The 21,613-nt window shown below is 48.9% G+C and overlaps 1 protein-coding gene across 2 annotated transcripts in view; it reads left to right on the top strand.

The window, feature by feature from the left end:
* Positions 1 to 21,035, top strand: part of USP10 (ubiquitin specific peptidase 10) — a 70,147-nt gene extending 49,112 nt beyond the window's left edge. For both annotated transcript variants that reach the window (XM_057711692.1, XM_057711691.1), the window contains exons 5-14: positions 5,023 to 5,114; positions 5,615 to 5,724; positions 6,139 to 6,194; positions 6,413 to 6,516; positions 8,872 to 8,971; positions 9,750 to 9,927; positions 12,433 to 12,598; positions 15,383 to 15,527; positions 16,792 to 16,857; positions 20,009 to 21,035. In XM_057711692.1, the coding sequence (XP_057567675.1) occupies positions 5,023 to 5,114; positions 5,615 to 5,724; positions 6,139 to 6,194; positions 6,413 to 6,516; positions 8,872 to 8,971; positions 9,750 to 9,927; positions 12,433 to 12,598; positions 15,383 to 15,527; positions 16,792 to 16,857; positions 20,009 to 20,196 (1,205 nt within the window). In that variant the 3' untranslated portion in view covers positions 20,197 to 21,035. The remainder of the gene's footprint in view (positions 1 to 5,022; positions 5,115 to 5,614; positions 5,725 to 6,138; positions 6,195 to 6,412; positions 6,517 to 8,871; positions 8,972 to 9,749; positions 9,928 to 12,432; positions 12,599 to 15,382; positions 15,528 to 16,791; positions 16,858 to 20,008) is intronic.
* Positions 21,036 to 21,613: the final 578 nt, after the last annotated feature.

Below are 21,613 nucleotides of genomic sequence, written 5' to 3'. Positions count from 1 at the left end.
TGACTTCTGAAATATAGCAGTAAGATTCTTTTTAGAAGGACTCTAACAGGAACAGTGATCCTTTACAGGAATTAGCATTCTCTTTGCACCTGTGCTGCTTGATGAGGCAGGAGAAGTGGAGCAGCGCATGGTGGACTCTGTCAAGTGTCTGTATCCAGCTCAGTTTGTGGTCATTGAGATTATTCAGGGGGAGAAACGCTCAGTGTACAGTGTGTTATAGAACTGAACATTTAAATTGTTTGGATGTTGGGTTTTTAGGAGAAAATCTTAGACAATAAGATATTTAACCTTAAATTTTCTACAACCTTTTTATTCCTTTTGAAAATGTGACTTTATTAATATACTGTGTACTCACAAAATGTTCAAACCTTAATTTTAAGGAATTGAAGCTAACATTTCTTTTTGGAGAGCTGAAAAGTGTTGGTTTTCTCAAACTCTTCCGTCAGTTAATTTCCCTTTTTCCTTCTCTTCCCACCTGTATTAGTTCTTCATTTTCTGATAAGGATTAGGCGGCTCTGTGGGGAGCTGACCCTGTACGATGTCATCCCAGCTTGGGGTGGGGTGTGGGGCCGGGGCTGTCTGTGCCCCGGGATGCAGGGGGAATGGAGTGGCGGAATCCGTGCCTTGTCTTCCTGGACCCTTGCCCTTAGTCCGCTTCTCCACTGGAGTGCCCCGCGGAGCTGTGACGGAATGACCTTTAAATGCCGCTGGGTCGTTCCTCAGAACTTGAACGGAGTCATCTGCCGTAACCGACAGCTTTGGTCTCCACGTGTTTACCTCATCCCATGTCGCTAATGAGCCCTCACCGTGTGCCATCTCCTGTCTAGTCCGTGAGGAACGATTGGCCTTGCCTTGAGGACGCACCAAGGAACGAGATAGGAAAGGAACAGCTGCCACCTTCTTAGCAGAGGGAGAGCAGCACTCATCTGCAGAGGGGGTGCGGGGGGAGGGGGCGAGGAGACCTGATGGAGCCAGTGGGCGGGCAGTGCAGGCTGGAGACCAGGAGGCCGAGCAGCCCTGGCGGGGAGGACTCAGCGGAGGAGCTTCCTGCCCCTGCCTGGGGCGCAGCGGCACACCCTGCCCCAGAGAGCCCCATGGTGCGGGCCAGGGGTCAGGCAGCCGGTCCCGAGGGGGTGTTTAGGGTCACTGGAACATGTAACAGAATGATGCTGCGTTTTAGCTTATGGAAGACCTGCCACTGTGAGAAACGTGTTCCAGAATGACAGTGTGATCATTAAGGGAAATCTAGATTGCTTACTTCTCTCTCTGTATGTTCCAAGTTTGTAAAGACTTACTAGTCCATGTTTATGAATATTGTACCAGAAGGCTCTTTCAAAGAATGTTAAAGACTTGAAAAGAAGCTAGTTCAGTACATACTTGAGAACAGTAAACATACTTGAGAACAAAATTTCCTTCTGTTCTCCATTATGTTTCAGAGTTTTTGCCTGTTTAGTTTTTGGGATATGCGTCTGCTTGGAAAGTTCTGTTATTTGCAGTTATTTTATTTTTTTTTGGCACACGGGCTTAGTTGCTCCGCGGCATGTGGGATCTTCCTGGAGCTGGGATCGAACCCGTGACCTCTGCATTGGCAGGCGGATTCTTAACCACTGTGCCACCTAGGAAGCCCTATATGCAGTTATTAAACGAACCACTAGGTGATGCTAAGAGACTTAATATTGGGGAAGAAACGGTGAAATTTTTTTTTTTTTTTTTTACCTGCCTGCTCCTTAAAATAAGCAAAGCAGAAGCTGCCATTGATTCAAGGGAAGGGTTGATGTAGAACCTAAAGGTTTCTATCCAAGCAGTACATGCTGTTTCCCAGATAAATGTTGGAAAGAAGTCAGCTAATAGTCAATTTTAAATTGGCTGTATTCTCTGATTCTGTAGGACTGGAGTGTTTCAACCTGCAGGTGTTTAGATGATTCTGGGCATGTAGCTCAGTTAAGAACATGAGAGGAGCTGTGTTCTCCAGCCTAGAGCAGTTAGTTCCTGGTATTTTTGCGCCTGCTTCTCCTTTGAGAGCAGAGTTGGCCTTGTCATAAGTGATTTTTTTTAGTTTAACAAGATACACATCCAAAGCACTTTTGACTACCTATAAGCATATTTTTGAGTCCATTAAAACAGCTGCATGGAAGGGAAGTTTCAGTTAGGTCTTGCAGGCATGCCCCTGGTCATTTTCTTTTTGTCTTCATTGTCTGTATTGAACTGTCAAGCCACTTCCCCTCCCACCTTCACCCCTGCCCCCACCCCGGGAGACTTTGCTTCCAGCATCATCAAGGAAATTGAGGTTGCTGTTTCATTTCTTTCCCCACCACAAACCATGGTGAGTTGCCCTTCCCTAGCGCCTTCCCTTCTGTGATCCTGGGAGCCCCTTAGCGAAGTGCTCCTGTCTCACTCCTCAGCCAGGCTCCCGGCCCGAGAAGCCTGCACGCGTGGTCTCCACTGCTGCGTTCCTCCTTGAGGCCCTTGAGCCTGCGTCTGCCTCCACTACTGATTCCAGCCGCCCTGTCCTTCTAGGTCCCTGTTACGGAGTCTCCTCAGCCTGTCAGTTGAGCGTGGGTGGTGCTTCTGACCCGCTGCTGTCAGGCTGTACAGTTCAGGCCCCGAGCTTCAGGGCCTCCGGTGCGTGTGTGAGTGGAGACACAGTATGTTACTGGCTGGCCTGTGAGTGCCTCCTGTTTACTGGTGCCTCTAAAACTGAACTCCTTATCTTATCACTGCTCCAGACAGAAAAGAGCCCGCCCGTCCTGTTGCATCTCTCCTCTGGGTGGGAGGCACCACCCCAGGTGGAGACGTTCTTCTGGTGCTGCTGTTTGCAGTCATGGGCCGTGGCCACCTCAGGTGTGGTGTCTCCAGTCTTTGGGTTGGAAGGGGCATCCCCCTCCACTGCCTGTTGTCCCGTCCTCCCCACCCGCCGGCTTAGGCTGCACCATGTTGTCTCTTCTTCACTGGTCTTCAAGTACTGCTGCAGCAGGGCCACCCTGTGCCTGCAGGTCCTGGTGCCCAGGCAGGGCTTAGCAAACAGCAGCATGTCATTTACCAGAGGTCCTTGTATTAGGCAGGCAGTTGGTTTTGAGTTTTATGATTATATGAAAACTTAATATTGTTTTTAGATATAAAAATACTATGTCAGAGATTCACAGGTGTCATGCTGGAGTGTTCATTTGGGACTGATGCTTGTTTGAAAATGCACAGATATTTTGCAGAGTAATTATATGGAATAATTAATTGCCATTCTGTGGCACATATTGGAAGTTATGGGCTGTTGTGATAAAATGGCTCAAAGACAGATGTAAAAAATCGACTGTGAGAAGATCTTCAGCTTGTGGGGAAAAGTTAGTGTCCGAAACCTTAGATAGAGTAAAAGGATTTTAAAGCAGAGCCCGTTATCTATTGAGAGCTAAGAGCCCAGCGTCTGGGACCCAGGCTCATATGTCAGCTCAGTTACGTGCCCTGCACCAATTCCCTAACCCCTCTGGGTGGGTCTCAGTTTTGTCACCTGTGAAATGGGGATGGTAGTGGTGTCTCTTTGACAAGGTTGTTAGGCTGATTACGGATAATTCAGGTGGAGCTCCTAGCACAGTGTCTGTGCTGGTGTCAGTCACGTGGGTGTGTGGTTCAGTTCTGTGCCTGATCTGTTCCTCCTTGAAAGCCCAGCGCTGTGCCCCATAGTGAGAGAGGAGAGGACTTGGCGAGCTTAGTCTGAGTAGATTATTCCATGGGTTCTCTTGAGTCAGTAATGTTTCACTTTTTAATAAATGGGAAAATTATTCTCTGTATTTCATTAGTTAGAGGACAGAGGGCATTTACCTTCACAAGAGAGAGGGAGGGAGTGTCTGTGTTGACATTAGAATCTTGCAAATTAATTTCTTCATTTAATGCTCATGTTTGGGACCTGCCAATGCAACTGTGTTTTTAGACAAGAAAGGCTTCTTTTGTTTGAGCGATGCCTTGGGTGGGTGCTGATATCAAGTGCGTGCTCCCTAGTGCACAGTTTAAAAGTTACGGGAGGCTGTGTCGTGTGGCCACAGATCATGGGTTTTGGGTACTGTGACTGTGCTGCCTGGCTCCTGTGAGGTCACAGGCAGGTGAGTTAACCCTTGAGCCTTGGTTTCCTTTTGGTGAAGGGGAGATGGTGGTGGTACTCCAGGATCACTGAGGATTAAGTGCAGCAAGTTAACATTCGTAAGTTGTAACACACTCGCCAAGAGTAGAAGGTATCCAAAAATTATGACTTATCACTGTTAAAGGATTTGTAAGAGGACATGGGGAGACCTTGTTGTAAAGCATTTCTAAAAAGAAAAAGGCCCAGTTAAAGCACTTACTTATCAATATTTAAAACATAAAAGCATTCTTTTATAAAGCTGGCACTCACAGCTGTACTTTAAGACTGTGGGGAAGAGTGCTGTCAAAAGATGAACCTGAGGATGACGAAGCTTGTTTCTAAACGGAGTAAGGGATTCTAAATGGAGTAAGGGATTCTAAATGGAGTAAGGGATTCTAGGATTCTAAGTAGGACTTCTTATGAAAATACAGGTTAGTTAGTAGGAGATAATTACCCCTAAAGGGTGTTGTCACCGAACACCCACTGCGATGCGCTGGGCATGCAGATGTGGAGATTCGTCCTGCACGTAAACACCTTTCTAGATGGTATCTGAGGACCACGTGATTAAGGAGGCCTGCCCAGCTATCCGTGTTAAAAAAGCCTTTATCTTTTAAGTCTGTTCCCTAATGCTGTTATATTTTTTTAAGCCTTTTCTGTTTCTTATTAAAACAGCTCTTGTGCTCCCGAGTTGTATTATCACAGGAAGATGAGTAAATGTCAGTGTTTGGGGTGAAATATTTTTGAAAAATTTAATCATTAGATAATTACATGATGTTGAATGGTGCAAAGCTTTAACACAGCCTGCCTTCCCGCTGGATGTGACGTGTGCTCCGGGGAAGGGGGTCCCACTCCCAGAGTAGCACGTGAGAGTTGTCACGAGATGCCACTAATGTCTTCACTGTGCTTCCCTCTTTCAGAGTTACTGGAGAACGTGACCCTGATTCATAAACCAGTGTCATTGCAACCCCGTGGGCTGATCAATAAAGGAAACTGGTGCTACATTAATGCCGTATCCTTCTCAGATGCTGTCCCCAAGGCTGGCTGTCTGCAGCTCTCTCTTCCTCGGGCACACTCGGCTTAGTTCAGCTTCCAGGGGCTTCTGCCCCATGTTCTGAATCCAAAACCTTGGTTCCTTACTGCTTATTAGCTGGGTTATTCCTGACCAAAAAGAGAGAGATGATTTGTTGACCTGTGACTGACAGAATCAGGCAAGTCTAACTCTCGTTAAAATGGTCCTGATAACAGGGCAGAGTGACCCCTGAAACTGGAAATCTTGTCTTAGTTGACTTGATGATCTTGGTTGAATCAAGTTCTTGTTTATAAACTGTTTGGATATCACAAGCCTGTTATCCATGGCATTATTTGGCTTGCTCCCTTTTGTGTTCACATATCTAAGTCGTTCAGTGTTCCTGCTTACTTAGTTTTATGTGCCCTTGTGTTTTATGTGCCTTTCCACAATTGGGAGCATTGGTTTCATTTCCTTTACGCTTCCTTACTGCCGTCACGTAGACACTGCAGGCATTGGTTGCCTGCCCTCCGATGTATCACCTGATGAAGTTCATTCCTCTGTATTCAAAAGTGCAAAGGCCTTGCACGTCCACACCCATGATAGATAGCTTGTAAGTAAGCTGCTGAAAGTGTGTTAAGGGGTGGGCTTTCCCCCCTCTGATAATTAGATTCAAATAGCTTAGCAAAGTTCTTCATGTCCTGAAAATGAATCCTGTAATTCTGTTTTTTTAAAAAATTTACTGTTCATGATTTTGTATGGAAGTTAACCAGAAATGGAATTGGAACGTTGTTTATCTATGTTCTTTAGATTCAATTGAATGAATTTTCGTGTTTGCCAATTTATGTCACTTAAAATGTACCCAAAACTTGTGTAGAAAAGATTTAAGCACTCATTAGCTGTTACAGCATTGGTTATGTAAAGTTTGCTATCTTCATACTAGTTAATGTTCTACTTAGCCATCAAGGCTCTTTAGTAACAGTATGTTTTTTTAAAAAGTACTAAACATTTTTTCCCCCATATTTAGTGTTCGGCTAATGAATGAGTTTACTAATATGCCAGTCCCTCCAAAACCCAGACAAGGTGAGTGAAAACGAGGGTTCTGAGACCATTGCATACTGGGGGTTACGAGGTCAGGTGACTGAGAAGCTCAGTCTCGCTGGAAAGAACGTCTTTTTACATGTTGGTTGCTGTTCCTGTGCGCCTCTCAGCATCGGGGCGGGGCGGGGGGGGTGTTGATGATTATGCTTTGTGTCATTTTAGGACCTCAGTTGTGAACATCTGTCCTGTTTCTGTTGCAGCTCTTGGGGATAAGATCGTGAGGGATATCCGCCCCGGAGCTGCCTTTGAACCCACGTATATTTATAGACTCCTGACAGTTATCAAGTCGAGCCTGTCTGAAAAGGTTGGGACTGCCGTTCCGTAGTCAGTGTGACGCTTGTGCCTTAACGTGTTGCGTGTTCTGTGCTTGCCCCCTGCTTTAAGTGTGGCGATTCCATGTGTGTTCAGTGGATCTAGGCTGCTCCAGAGTCAGTTGCTGGGATGAATTAGAGAGTATGGGATGGTGATCACGTCATCAGGTACAACTCGTGTGTCGTTTTCAGTGACCAACCACCGCTCTAAGTTGGTTCGGTACATTCACTCACTTAACCCTGTGAATAAAGTGCGATGATTGTCTGCTGGTTCCATTTGAGAAATGTGACATCATCATCCAAGGTCACAGCTAATAAGTGGCAGGGCCTGGCAGCCCCTGGGGTTAGCTCCTTAACCACTGCGTGGACTGCCCTGCAGCTGGGGCGGGGCTGAGGGCCTGGAGCCCGGGGCGGCATTCAGGACAGCTGTGTCACACTGCCCGTGTGGCAGCTCCTCAGCGCCCGGACTCTCTCACCTTCATTTCTGACCATACACTTTGCTGCTGACGTTGTGGCTCCAAGGGCCACGGAGGTCTTGCGAAGGGCCCCGACGGCATGGAGGGTAGATCAGGGGTACCCTTTGCGCAGTTAACTGGAGCATTTCTTTCCTCCCTGACAGAGTTTGTGATGAGTCAGTACAAGCAATTAAAACGATGCTTAGGGAAGTTCTTTAGGAAATAGGACAGCTCTGTTAAACTGAGTAAAGGAATGCTGTTTGAAGCCCTGTTGTTTCGAAGAGGAGTGGATACGCAGGGCCGTGCAGCAGGACACCACCAGGGCATTGTCACGTGCTCATAATTAGCCTTTCACGTGAAGCTCAGAATTCAGGGATGTTGTTAGCGTTAGAGATGCAGACTTGGAATAAACGGTGCCCTCTACCTCCACTAGGGGAGTTTGATCTGTCATCTGAGAAAACAGACGAGTGCTAAGATAGATGCGCACGTACAGGTGCTTTGGAAGCCAGAGGGGGGCCCCCAGCACAGAGGGGGAGAGGTAAAGCTCAGGGGCTTCTTGTGGCTGAGCAGCGCTGAGATCCTGTGTCTTTCGAAGTGACATGACTGTTGGTTCATAGGGGTCTGCAAGACCACCCTCAGGGTTGGTGATTCGCTAGAAGGTCTCACAGGGCTCTGGAGCTATTGTCCTCATGCGGATTCAGCACAGCCCAAGGACACAAAGCAACCTCAGCACAGAGCAGAGATGTGGGGGCAGCGTCTGCAGGAAACCTGAGACCGGGTGCCGTCACGTGGGCTCGCTGAATTCCTGCCACATGAGATTGTGACAGCCGTGTGGAAGGTGGCCCACCACGGACCTCCTCAGAGGCTCACTGTCCAAGGGCGGTGTTAGGGGCCAGTCACAGAGGCAGCCTCTGCCTGGCACGGACCCAAGTTCCCGACTCCTGGTGGGAAAGCCCGCGCTCAGCGCAAATCACACTTTGCGCAGCTGGGGTCTGCTCCCTTCGCAGTTCTTGGAATGGTGGGACGCCCCCCGCCCCAAAATCCAGGTTCCCAGACGCCGGCCAAGGACCAACACAGTGAGCAGGCCTTTCCCGGCACGGGTAACTCTGCTCTGCATCGTGGGCTGTGCCAGCCTCTGCCCTTTCCCACAGACATACTCACACCAGACAGCCCCTGTCCGCAGCTACAGTTCCATTGCAGCAAACAGATCTGCTCAGAGACCACGAGCAGAGGAACTCGCAGATCCTCGGAACACACACGCGGTTATGCTCCAGAGAAGGAAATCTGAACCAGTCATGATGCATTATATCATCAAGTGGAACCCGTGTGAGAGTATACAGCTAGTGTGTGACCACAGTGTGTGATTCATCTACGAGTGGTTATGCTGATTGTGTTTGTAAAACAGGCAGCTAAGTCTTTAAATGAATAGAGCTTGTCACATATAATTTGGGTCCTTTCTCCTATGGTTACCCATCACCAAAAAATAGAAGGAGACGTACAGGGCTGCTAATTTTACAACTTTCCGTGTGAATGGTAACCCCTGGGGTTGGGTAGTCTATTTCTTTTAAACAAAAAAGCAACTTATAACTTTTTAATTATAAAAGTAATGTATATTTATTGTAGAAAATGTCAAAAATGGAGAAAATCAAAATTAAAAAGAAATCCTTGTTCTATTGCTTAGAGATCAATGTTTAATTCCTCCATACCCCCTACTTTGCTGCAGGCATCTTAACTGTCTAAAGAAAAAGTCGTGTGATTTTTAGGAAGCACTTTATGTTAAATCTTATTGAAAATTTAAGAGAAGGCATAGGTTGTATATGCAGATAATATATTCCATGCAGGCCTTGGAGAGTAATGGGTTAAAATTAATGCCATCCTATTTGACCTTCTCAGGGTCGACAAGAAGATGCTGAGGAGTACTTAGGTTTCATTCTAAATGGACTTCACGAGGAAATGCTGAACCTGAAGAAACTTCTCTCACCAAATAATGAAAGTAGGTTATGGTGTGCTTGCTACAGAATTGTGTAGAGCATTTTCTTAAGAATTATTTTTAAACAAATGTTATATATGTACTCATAGAATAAGTTGCCTTTCCCCCCAAAAGTCATTTGCCTTTCAAGAGTCACTTATTTACTCATGAAGATAACTGCTTTTACATTGTTTATGTACCATTGAGAATGTTATATTTGTATATTTCAAATATATGAATGTATTTCCAGAACCTCTTCTTTTTTCCCTTCAACTTGTAATTAGGAAAATGATTAAACATAGAGGAAAGCTGAAAGAATAGTTTGGTGCTTACTTGCATAATCCCTCGATTCTGCAGTTGTCACCGTGTCTTGCTGATCTCTCTTTCTACCCCCCAATCCCTGCAGCATTTTCCCCCGAGGGATTCAAAATCTAGTTGCAGATGGCAGTTTAGTTCACGCCTAAATGGTAAAGCACGCGTCTCCTGAGATAGGGATGGCTCTCCCGTGGGACCCGAGTCCCTTAGCAAATGAGGAGCCTGATGGCAGTTACGCAGTAGAGTCTGCTTCCCCGTCCCACCTGCGTTCTCCAGGTGTCCCGTGGCGTCTTCTGTCGCCGGTCACTCGAGAAGGGATGCTGTGACATCACACGCATTGTGTTTGTCCTCAGTGTAGGAGACACCCTGATCTCACTTAAAAGCTCCAGTTGGAAATCTGTGTAGGTGGTTTATGTAGAACCTTCTTTTATTTTTATGTTTTGCTCTTTGTGTAAATAGTAGCGTAAGCCGACTGTCTTCTTTTCAGAACTCACTATTTCCAATGGACCCAAAAGCCACTCAGTGAACGAAGATGAGCAGGAAGAACCAGGCGAAGGAAGTGAGGACGAATGGGAGCAAGTGGGCCCCCGGAACAAGACTTCGGTCACTCGCCAGGCGGATTTTGTTCAGACCCCCATCACTGGCATTTTCGGTGGACACATCAGGTTTTATGCTTTTCTGGAATAATTTAGCACTTGCCTTTTTCAGGATTTTGCCATTTTGCTGGAGGGGGGAGGTGTAAGATTTGTCCTAAGAAATGTTGGACTGGATGGTTTGCCTTTGCACCCTGTGCCTGCTCTGTTCTTGAACTTCCTGACGCTCATCCTGCCGGCCCCACGGCTCTCACGTGACCCACGGAGGTGGTCCTGCAGAGGGCGCTGCCCCCGCCTGTCTGCCAGTGGGCTCCTCGCCCCTCACCCCTCAACGACACTGACGTTCCCTCCATCCAGCTGCTCCCAGCTGGGTAGGAAGAGAAAGACAAGTTAATGGAAATACATGTTTTGTTAAGAGAAGAAATTCACGTACCTGATTGGAGGAATTGTAGGCACTGAAGCCAGGTGAGCTCAGAAGTTGAGGGATGCTGTTACATGGAGGAGGACACGTGGCCTCCTGGAGTACCTGGGCACCTCCTCTGGCCCGGTGCCCTCAAACCAGCTGCCCTGTGCTCATTCATGGAGTCCTCCTAGAAGGTTTTCATTTATTTACGTTGGAACCATTCAGTACCACCATGATGTGGAATTCATTAGAACGTGCACTTACTCCAAGGACCTCATTATAGCATGATTTCCTTCTGAAGGTCTCACAGCTTCACCTACAGGAGTGTGTTTTGTTTTCTTTAGTGAACTCTTAGCCTTTCGTTACACCCTTTCCAAGGCACTGAAAGTTATTAGTTCAGTCTCTCTGCTCTAAAACAGCTTAGGTTGAGCGCCTTGCAACAAGCTCATGAAAACCTCAGAAATCTGCCCGACCCCCTCCCAAGCGGGTCACGTGACCTTGAACAGGTTCGTTCTGTGCCCTCGCTGTGAGCTAGACTCTGCAGGCCCTTTCTGTTTTGGAGTCTTTCATGTCAGCCTCCTTACACCCAGCCCCACTGCTGCCCCTGTGATGTGTTTTCTCCAGATGCAGGGGCCATTTTGGGGGAGGGAAGCGGGGGTCCAGGCTGGTGAACAGCAGTGAGAGGAGGCTGTCTGTTAGGCCGAGCAGCCTGACGTTGGCCACCTCGGGGCGCTCACTGAGGGTAGGGGAGAAACGAGGGCACGGCCAGTGGCTGTGATGAGAGCTCCCTGTTTGTGGGTAGGCACAGCATCAGAACTGCAGGGCCACAGAGATCCCAGACGTGTGTGACAGCAAGCAGTGGGGAAAATCAGAATCCTCTCGGGAGAAGTTTCCATCTTCCCCAGATGCTCGTCCACGGCCCTGTAGCCTTGACCTCTGTGGGCTCTTGGCGTTGAAATTGGTTGTTGATGTTTTTTTTTTTGAAAACTGTAAAGCAAAGATATGGAACTACTCCTAGTAACTTAGGAGCTTCTTGTGTGTGTGTAGGAGCCACCATTAAGCGTGATTCTTAATGGTGTGCTGCCTCTGGGCTGCCGTGCGGCCTGCGGGATCTTAGTTCTCCGACCAGGGATCGAACCCAGGCCCCTGGCGGTGAAAGCTTGGAATCCTAACCACTGGACCACCAGGGAGTTCCCAAACGTAATTCTTTATTCCGACCAACTAAAATTCACCCTCTTGTGATTTTTCAGTTTCCCCAGAGAGACCAGCACCTTTCTCCACCTTTTCCAAACCCTTTTGGTAAATAGAGTCCAGGCCCATGACAGCTGTTCCCACTGTTCCTCTTTGGAACCAAGGGAATGGCTGCTCCCTCAAGGCTTCCTTCTCACAGGGAGCCTGGAGGTGCTTCCTATGCTGTGTGTTGGGAAAGCAGCGTGAGAGATGGAAACCTGGCAGGAAAGCTGCTCACCTGCCCTTCGCGGCAGCTCCTCGTGAAGTCTGACTACCTGTCCACTGCTTTTACTCGTGTGTGAGCTAGGGCTCAGATTGCAGAGGTAGAATCCCATGTTGAGCTTCTGGAATGTCTCCTTGCCGAGGTTTCACAAGACATGGGCCCGACACGTTTTTACTCAGAAAAACTTGAAAAATGAAAAGAAAAACCAGCTAAGGAAGCAAGGCCGAGCTGGCAGCCTTCTCCTTGAGGGTGGGGACCGCCTTCCCTTTGCACACACCCTGTTCCCCTTCCTTGTAAGTTGTTTTCTTAGGGGAAGTGCCATCCAAGGCATTCTGTTTACCTTGGGGTGTCCTCTTTTTTTGTTAGAATAGGCTGTGACACCTCGAGAGGGTAGAAAGGTGGCAAGATCGTCACCTTTCCTACCAGTGCATTCGGTAAAGTGGAGGGGAAGGCATTTGAAAGATGGGATAGGTCTTCTTCCAGGGCTCTTAGGCTGGGAACATTTTCATCGGCTGAATTGAGTTGCTAGAAATTATTTTGAGGTGGTATTGAGCGGAATTATTTTTAAGTTCAGTGTACTTTTGGCATTTCTGCTCTCTCTGGTCTTCTGACAGGGATACTGAATAGTCTCGCTTGCAGCATTTGCCCCTCTTGTCCTGCTGGGCAACCTCGGGGCAGTGGAAAGGCAGGCTCTCAGATGTGGTGTGTTTTCCACTCTCAGGTCTGTGGTTTACCAGCAGAGTTCAAAAGAGTCTGCCACCCTGCAGCCGTTCTTCACGCTGCAGCTGGATATCCAGTCTGACAAGATACGCAGCGTCCAGGATGCCTTGGAAAGCCTGGTGGCCAGAGAGTCTGTCCAGGGTTACACCACCAAGACCAAACAAGAGGTATGTTCACAGTCCATCTTGGACCTTTGTCCCGGGGCCCTCTGGGGTGGGCGGAAGAGCACAGACTCCGGAATGGAGAGAAGTGGGTTTGAGCTCTGCCTCTCACATCAGGTGCTTAGCTTCTGTTTGGACTGAAAGCTTCCACATTTTGAGAATGAGTGGTTGAAAGAGGTGATCCTCTCAGCCCCCTGTGGCTCTAGGTCATGACACGCAGGTCACAATCTCTGGGCTCTTTATCTGAGCTGCGTTTCATTTACTGGCCACCCGATCGTGGCACCACAGCCTCAGCACCACCTCTGACAGCACCGACAGCTTAGTCGCATTCCTGATGCTGCAGAGCACAATTTCATGATGTAGTTAGGATAAAATGACGTTCTAAACACATCTGGTTTGCATTTGATTGTAGATCTTCAAGGACATTGAAAAATAGGAATTGTTCTGGTGCCGACTACTCTTTGATATGATCTGAAAAAAGATAACGTCTTGAGTCAGTCTTCAGGAGTCAGGAGGATGTGTGCGTGTCAGCTCCGCCAGGAGCGGGCTCCTTCTCTGCCCTCTGCAGGCTCGGTGGCTGCTGGCTGTCCAGACGCACCAGTTACGCCCGGCTCCTCCTCCTTGCTCGCGGCCATGAATTCCTAGAAGCATGCTGGGGAGATGGATGCAGACAAGCTAGGGCGGTGCTTTTGGAACAGTTGAGGGTGTCCCTGTGGAGCCCGATTTCAGTAGCCCTGTGTGAGGGCTGCAGGGTGAGCCTGCGGCCCAGTGTAGGACACCGGCCAGCACCTCACAGGCTGAGGGCCCTGCCCTGCCTCGCGGTTCCTGCTCCACGCACGGGAAGAGGAGCAGAGGCGGGGCGTGGGCACCTTCCTTCCATCTGCTGTGGGTCGGTCAAGCCAGCCTCTCGGGGCATCTGCAGAAGTTAGGCCTAGTCCTCCACCGTGTTTTCTAATTGCTTCTTGTGGATAATTCTGTTTACAAAGTAAGAGTGGTAGGAGCCAAAACAGAATCTCAGCAGTTGGCTTAGAGAAAAAGCTAAGAGTCTGGCTGTGGGACTTAATGGGGGGAGGAGAGGGGGGGCTTGTTCTCAGGAGGCCTGTTGGTGCGGCTGGGTCATGTGCTGGCTGTGGCGCTGTCCGCCTGCTCTGCTGGGGCAGCTGTGACTCCAGAGGTGCACTCTGTCCTGGTTCCTTCCCTGGAGCTGCCGCCCACCCGAGCCTGTGGCCGCCAGTCCTGCTGGGGAGGCCGGCAGCCTTTCCCTGGGCCCCTGGGAAAGCCCTATGGTGACAAGTCTGTTTTCCCCGTTTGTTCCTGCTGCAATTAAACTGCTTTTTGAGGGAGAGTGGTGTGTGATGTACTGATTGAGGTTGCGGAGGTTGTGGTTGTTAGCCTGGGGTCAGAGAGGGTGAGGAAGAGGTGATCGATTCTAGATGGCAGGTTTGGAGGAAGGAGTCAAGAAAGAAGTGGCGTTTGGTGGAGGCGTGAGGATGACAGAGGGCTGCTGGCTGTTCTGCTCCGTGGCTGTGGAAGCAGGTGTCTGAGGAAGGAGCTGGTACAGCGTGTCTGTGAAGAGCAAGTAACGCAGTTTCTGGAATGTGTTTTTTTTAAAAACTTACTTTTTAAAGTACCTACTTTAATTTTACTATGTGTTTAGGTCAAAAGTTGTTTTTCTCTGGGAACACAGGAAGATCCGTGGGAAAATATGATTATACAGAGTACTAGCTACGTGAAAACGGTCTGGTTTTGTTGGTCGATTAGGAGGTGTGGCTCAGTTTATGTGGAAACCCAGAACACACGGTCCAAGATTTGAGATGAGCCCCTTAGTGAACAGAATCACAGGTCACCAGCACTGAGAACCCATTGCAGAGACACTTCAGCCTAACTCTCATTTTACACGTGGGGAGGCTGGGGTTTTACCCCGTCACCTCTGGTTTTGACTGTGGAACTGGAGTCACACTTTTATTCATTCATGGTTCTTGTTGGGTGTGAGACACTGCACTGCAGGGACTCCATGGGGATGTCGAGATGATCAGGCCGTTTCCACGCCTGGGCTCTCAGTCTGGGTGGAAGACAGCTCTGAAAGGGTCTGTAAACCTAATAAACCGGGCAGTGGCAACCACTAGGCTTGCTTCAGATGCCTTCAGCCAGATATGCGCGGAGGCCTCCGAAGCTTCCTGGGTATTTTTTATGTGCCGCTGTCTTTTGGATTGTTACTTGAACAAGTATCTCTACCGAAGATATTCTCCGTGTAAATGCAGGAAGCATCAGCACATTTGCAGGGAACAGTACATAAAGCGGTTAAGTTTGTTTGTGACGATGCGTGTTAATGAAAGGCAGCGTTCAGTAGACCTGTGAAAGTACTTACGGGGCATTTTGAATTAATAAAACCAGAACTGTTGTAAAACCAGTGGTTAGACTAAACAGCTTTAGGGTCATTTAAAGTGTCTAATTCAAGAAACACGTTGACCTCCGTTTTATCAGTACTGTGAGTTATTAAAAAGTAAGTTAATACATATATAATTCAAGGTATTATTTAAGCTTTCAAATTTTTATGCCAATTTAATGTCCTAGCACAAAGGTTCTTGGCTCAGGGACCTCAGGACCCCCTGCAGTTGTGTCTGTAGGGATATACGCATTTTTCTCAGAAGGCCAGTACCTCTCAGAAAGACCCTGTGACTCGGGAAGGTGTGAGAAGCACTGCCCGGAACCTTGAGTCTTGGAGCGGGAGGTGGCATGGCGTCTGCCCCTCGGAGTAAGACGGCCTGTCCTGTGTGCTTTGTGTCTCAGGTTGAGATCAGTCGAAGAGTGACTCTGGAGAAGCTGCCTCCTGTCCTTGTGCTGCACCTGAAGCGGTTTGTTTACGAGAAGACAGGTGGATGTCAGAAGCTTATCAAAAATATTGACTATCCTGTGGACCTGGAAATAAGTAAAGGTGATGACTCCGTAAGGCAGGGTGTTTATGGCCACGTCCTCTGGAAGTCAGCCAGCCTCTTGACACTTCAGCTTTTCTGGGTCGTGTCAGGATTCAGGAGCTCTCTTTTGTGACTTTTTAAAATTTCTTGACTGTTAAAATAGACCCTTAGGTTGAAATTTCTCACTAAAATGGCTTTTTTTAAAATAAAGGCAAAAATGAATAAACCATATGAAAAGATTAGTAGGTGAGAAAAATACCAAAAAATATAAAAACTTCATGGGTCAATGGTAGAAAATGCTTTTCCTCATACTGAGGGTTAAGAGCTGTGCGGAGCAGCCTGGTTAACTGGGCTTGTTAGCGGGCGGAGGACCTTTCCCGCGGGCTGAGGGGACCCCGCCCTCTGGCAGCAGTGACCCCGCCTTAGAGCCGCGGCCCCAGCGCTGGGTCTCTGCCCGGCCTCTGGGGCTTGGTAGCTTGGGCGCATCCTGGTGAAAGCACCCGGTTGTCTTGCTAAAAGTGAGCTTGAAGGAGAACCTTCCTGGGAAGCTTCAGAATTTGTGAGAAATGTTCTGTGCAAAACTGAAGTTTGATCAGGGGCGTAACGAGCCAGAGGTGATTCTCAAAGTGTCCAGGTGCCTGGAGAACAGAAAGAGGACGTGGGACATCGTGCCTGGTCTCCTGGAGGAGCAGGCCTGCCGTCCTCTTCCTTCCTTCCTCCCTACACCGCCCAGCGCTGGGACCTGCTGGGGGTCACCGTCGCTTCACCTGCACCCCAGGGACGTTGCATTTCCTTCCCTCTACGAAGGACTCTGGCCCTCAGCCCTGCGCTCAGGAGTTGCCGCCTTCGGCTGATAGGTTTGCCTCCTGTGCCAGTCGCGATCCGTTTGAGGATCAGAAAGGGGAAGAAACGCCAGGTGAAAGTCATCTCACTGTTGGCATTTTGTGGCCTGACTCGTGTAAAACATTTTGAACCTTAGGCTTTCCAGGGCTGCTTTGTTTTTGCTATTCCTTTCCCGTTTGTTGGGACATCTGCTTGTAAGGAGTTTCAGGCGTGAGCTGGAGGCGCAGCGTGTGCCCCGTGCTCTGAGGGGCGCGTTCGGCTGAGCCGCATTGCTGCCCTGCCGCCGCTCTCCTCGCTGCTCAGCTTTCGTGCAGACAAAGGGACAGAGTTCTGTTTGGTCTCCCTGGTCCACTGGGTGGGTTACTTGCTGTCTGCCCCTTTCTGTGAGCTCTGTATGTCAGCGCTTTTATAGATTAAAGCTGTTGATGTTTTGTTTTTCAGAACTGCTCTCTCCAGGGGTTAAAAATAAGAATTTTAAATGCCACAGAACCTATAGGCTATTTGCAGGTAAGTTTGTACGACATTATTTTCCTATTAAAGCAATGATAAAAAGAGGCTTACACCCAGGCACAACTTTGTTGTAATACCATTATAATAGAGAATAGATTATTGGTATCCCTGTGGACTTTTTAAGTCCAGAAATCATTTGAAAATGTGTGTTTTACTTAAAATTTGGTGTGTCGGGAATTTGACAGAATATCCTCTTGGCTCTAAAGCTCAGCCCCACATGAGACCTCGTTTAACATGATTGTTTCTGTCTTGGAGCCAGAGGAGTGAGGTTGCCAGGCCGTGGTCGTGGTGCCTGTGGAGTGGGTGCCGCGGCGTCAGGCTGGGAGAGCAAGGGCTCCTCGGCCACCACGCACCTCAGCCCAGCCGCCGGCGCCCCACGACCTCCTGCCTCCCGGCCCAGAGCTCCCTGTGCAGCTGGTCTTTTTCCACTTCTTATCCTTCCTTCTTTCCCTTTTATAGACTGAGTCTTTAATGCCTTTGAGGCTTTCTCTGTCCTTTAAGAGTTGCTGTTTGCTGCACCCGTGTTTGCTTTTCTGGCCGTGTTGATTAGAATTTTTTAGCTTCTCTGCCACCCCTCCTTTTGTGTTGCCTTTGGGGAGCCTGCGTGTAATGCCTGCTGTTTTTTGACCCTCACACGGTCATTGAGCCTTTGCACTGGAAACGTTCTATATAGTACCTCATTTAGTCCCTAAACTGTCCTGAGAGCTGCGTGGTATTGTCCGCATTTTGTAAAAGAACAAACTGAAGCTCTTGAAGGAACATTGACCACTCTGTGCCTTTAAGTGGCAGAGCAGGGCTTCACACTCCTCTTCTGGGTCCACCCCTGAGCTCTTGGGATGTTGGATGGGGCCCTGGGTCTGTGGGTGGGTCAGGTGCCACGTTGGAAGGTGTTGGGCCCAGTTGGCTCTATCTTCCCACCAAGCCCTGCTCCCTCTGACTTGCTCTTCTCCATGGAGGTGACTGGTCATGGCCTCAGCCCAGCCTGCTGGGACCTGTTGGGCACTGCACTCCCGGGGTATAGCCACCCTCCCCCTGACCTGCCTGGGGCTGGAAGCTTGGAGGCCTCTCTGTGGTCTGCCTCTGAGACTGGAGGGCCTCCAGGGTCCAGCCTGGCTCCCTGGTGTTTGGCACCAAGGTCCCAGGGCGATGACGTGTTTCTCCGAGGCTCCTGCACCTTGCGAGGCAAGGTGGTGATCAAGGGCAGGGTTAGGAAGTCTTGTCTCCTGGTCGAGAGGTCCCCATGTGAGTGCACACTGTGCCCGCCCTCCACGGCCCAAAGTTCCTTCTAAAGTCACTCTCACCTGCACCCCTGGATCCTCATCTGAGCCTTCTAATCCCAGACATAAGGCCACTGGATTGGTTGCAATTTTCTGTAAAATGTGAGTAAAGAGGTACTTTTACAAGTGGTTTTGATTGCAGGACAAAGGAAACGAACTAGTACAGTGCGTGAGCTTTTGGGAAACTGATTCTCAGCTCTGCTTCTGTGATGCGAGCTGGCCAGGTGTCTGTGACATGTCACTGTGTTAGGTACAGGGCTGCTGCTTGAGAAACATGAATACGGGTAGAGTGCTTCTCTTGTCAGTGTTTAGAATGAAGTGTCTTAGAGGAAACGCAAATCAGTTAAACCCATGGGTCCTTTAAATCCTACTGATCTGGTCACTTAACAAAAACAAGACAAAACAAAACACCAAACCCAAGTCAGGTAGGTCTTAGAGGTGAAAATCCAGGACAGGAGCCCCAGGCTGGATTTGGGGTCAGAGTGACATGCTGGTGTCTGGGCTCCCCTTGCCCTGCCGCAGCCTCTCCATCGCTGTGACCTGCAGGATGAGAGGAAGCCGTGAGCGGGTGCGGGCCCCGTTGCTGGTTTCCCACCTGATGGCCCCGCCGTCTTGCTCTCCCCATGTGACCAGTCCTGTTCGTCCCTGGCAGGCCAGGGCCCCAGTGTCCTCTGAGCCGCAGCAGAGTGGCCTCTGTGCAGATCCCGACTCTGGCCAGCCCAGGTCACTGGCTCGGGGTGGACCCACACGTCCCTACCAGTGGGAGAGCGTGCTGATGTTCAGGTGCATTTCCTGCTGGAATTTCCTACCAGGTTGTGCCCCTCTCTCCAAGTGACTGTCTGCATGCCACTCGCAGCAGCACACAGCTCACCCTGGCCACCGTGCTGTCCCCCTCCCCTCCCGGAAGGTCACGGTAGGGGGGGGCTCAGGTCTGCTGCTGGCCGGGCCACCCCCGCCCCTTCTGCACGCGCCCTTCCACTGTCTTTAATAACTTTTTTACATCTTCTGACAGTTATATTTGTTTTAGACCTTTGACTAAGGCTTCCTATTTGAATTACACAATTTTAATGAAAAAGTAAATAACAAGTTTTTTTTTTTTTTTTTTTTTTGGTTAAAACATGGTTCTAGAAAAATTGGAAAATTTCTTTCTAAAGAAAAAAAGAGCAGTGATTAGTACTGTGTCTGCAGGGTGGCCCCACAGCTGTCCACTCTGCCCAGCTAACTGCCCTGGCAACCTTTCTGGGGCATCGCTGTCCTTGTCGGGGGTGACAGTCCACAGAAAACCTCGGATTCTTGTTTTTTTGTCCTACACCACCCAATACTCAATCTTTTCTATGAAAAAAATTCATCTTATTGTCATGCACTCAGCATTCCTTCTAGTGGGTATTTAGGCTTTTCCATGTTTTCACTTTGTCCAAGATTCAGATACTCTGTTGAGAACAGTCCAGACGTGGAATTGGCTGGATCAGGGCCTCATGTTTGGGCCTCGTGTGCATTTCCAGAGGGCGATTGGCTGACGGCTCCGCAGGGAGCGTCTCCACATCCTGCTTCCCAGGGAGCTGCCTCCAGTGTCAAGTCCTGAGGCGGCTGACAGATGGGACGACCACATTTAGTTGACATTTGCTTTATTGTTTGTGAGGCATTGAGTATTTTAAATGTGCTCCTGAGATGTGGATGTGTGACTTTCTGTTTTAAGTTGTTGAAGGGTTTTGACTTGAGACAGCATTGCTTGGTATAATCACGTCACTGTCCCACCTGCCTTGGTGTCGGGTGTGCAGCAGGACAGGCAGGTCTGTGGCGGGAGCAGGCGGGGACCGTAGGGGCTGGTGTGTGGAGCTGCTCTCACGGGCACCCCCGGCCCTCTCTTGCAGTGGTCTACCACCACGGCAGCAGCGCCACAGGCGGCCACTACACCACGGACGTCTTCCAGATCGGTCTCAACGGCTGGCTGCGCATCGATGACCAGACGGTCAAGGTGATTAACCAGTACCAGGTGGTGAAGCCCACTGCTGAGCGCACAGCCTACCTCCTGTATTACCGCCGCGTGGACCTGCTGTAGCCCCTGCTGTGTGCGCCCGACGCCGCTTGTAGAGCACCGACTCTCACCGACTCCCCTCCTCTCTTTAGTGGCTCTTTAGAGAGAAACTCTTTCTCCCTGTTGCAGAAATGGGCTAGAACGAAAGGAGACGCCTTGGGGTTTGTGCACAGCATAGTTTATGTTGACTTCTAACTTCCAAATCAAATCATCTGGTTGAAACAGACTGTCGCTTGATTTAAGAAAATACACACAAAAAACACATTTCTGAAATAATGCCAATTCCTGAATAAGAAGGGGAAATTGCATTTGATTCCCAGTCTAATTGCATAGTAGAATAAATCTTGCACCAGCAACAACACTTGTAAATTTGTGAAAATGAATTTTATCTTTCCTTACAAAAATAAATTTTTTAATCCATCACACTTTCCTCCCTCACCCTTTAGTTTTTGATAAATGATAAAAATGAGCCAGTTATCAGAGAAGAAATAGTTCTTACTTCAAAAGATAAACACAAGAAATAAGTTGCTGGTTCCTAACAGAAAAAATACATTTTAATAATTGTGCGATGAGAAGCCGCTTACGTACACATTGCAGATCAAATGTTTGGCTGTTAAGATGTCAGTCACGTCGATGGGTGATTGTAACTTTATTGCCATTAAAAGATTTCAAATCGCACTCATGCTTCTGTGTACACGTAATGAAAAATGGGCAAAATAATGAAGATTGATCTCTCCCTCCGTCTGCTGTCTAATTCTGCTGTCTGCTCTTCTACGATGCCGCGTCTCTAATTGTACACAGTTAGTGATAGCTAGGAGTACAAAGTTGTCGCCCGTCAATAAAAATCACAAAGTTGGTTTAAAGCTGCGTGTGTGGTGTTTCTTTGACGGCAGAAGCCTTTTCCAGGAACCGGAGTTCAAGTGAGCCAGACGGCGCTGCCGGAATTGAAACCAGCCCCTGGGGCAACCTGACCCAGCACCCAGACCATTCTTGCGTACTGTTTACAAAAGTTATTAACTAGTGATTTGCATAAATAGATTTTTTTTAATCCTCAAATAGCAGAAGGAAGGAGGTAAGCTCTCTCTCCGTTGTTTTGTGCCCTGCACTGCTGAGTTCATGGGGCAGGGGCGGTGTGTGGGTCACTGCCCACTCCTGAGCATCCTACCTGCGCCTCAGACGGCACCTCCGCATGTGGAGAGGAAGGCTTTCAAGATGGAAGAGGTGGAGAGAAGAGACGTCATACGTGTCAGGCCACTCCCGTCGGCTCTTGTGCCCGCGGTGCCCTGGCTTCCAGAAGGCCCCGTGCAGGCACCTCAACAGCAGTGTGCTGGGGTCCCTAAAGAAGCAGGTTTGCATGGTCCAAGCCTTTCCCCCAGGCTCTTGCTCTTACCACCTGCGGTTCCTAACTGTAGCTGTGTGCCACTCCAGGTTCAGAGCTTGC

Source organism: Hippopotamus amphibius, chromosome 16 (genome assembly GCF_030028045.1).
Source record: "Hippopotamus amphibius kiboko isolate mHipAmp2 chromosome 16, mHipAmp2.hap2, whole genome shotgun sequence".
NCBI classification, from domain to species: domain Eukaryota; kingdom Metazoa; phylum Chordata; class Mammalia; order Artiodactyla; family Hippopotamidae; genus Hippopotamus; species Hippopotamus amphibius.
The sequence above is the reverse complement of the archived record's forward strand: the minus strand, read 5'-3'. Positions and strand labels throughout refer to the sequence as shown.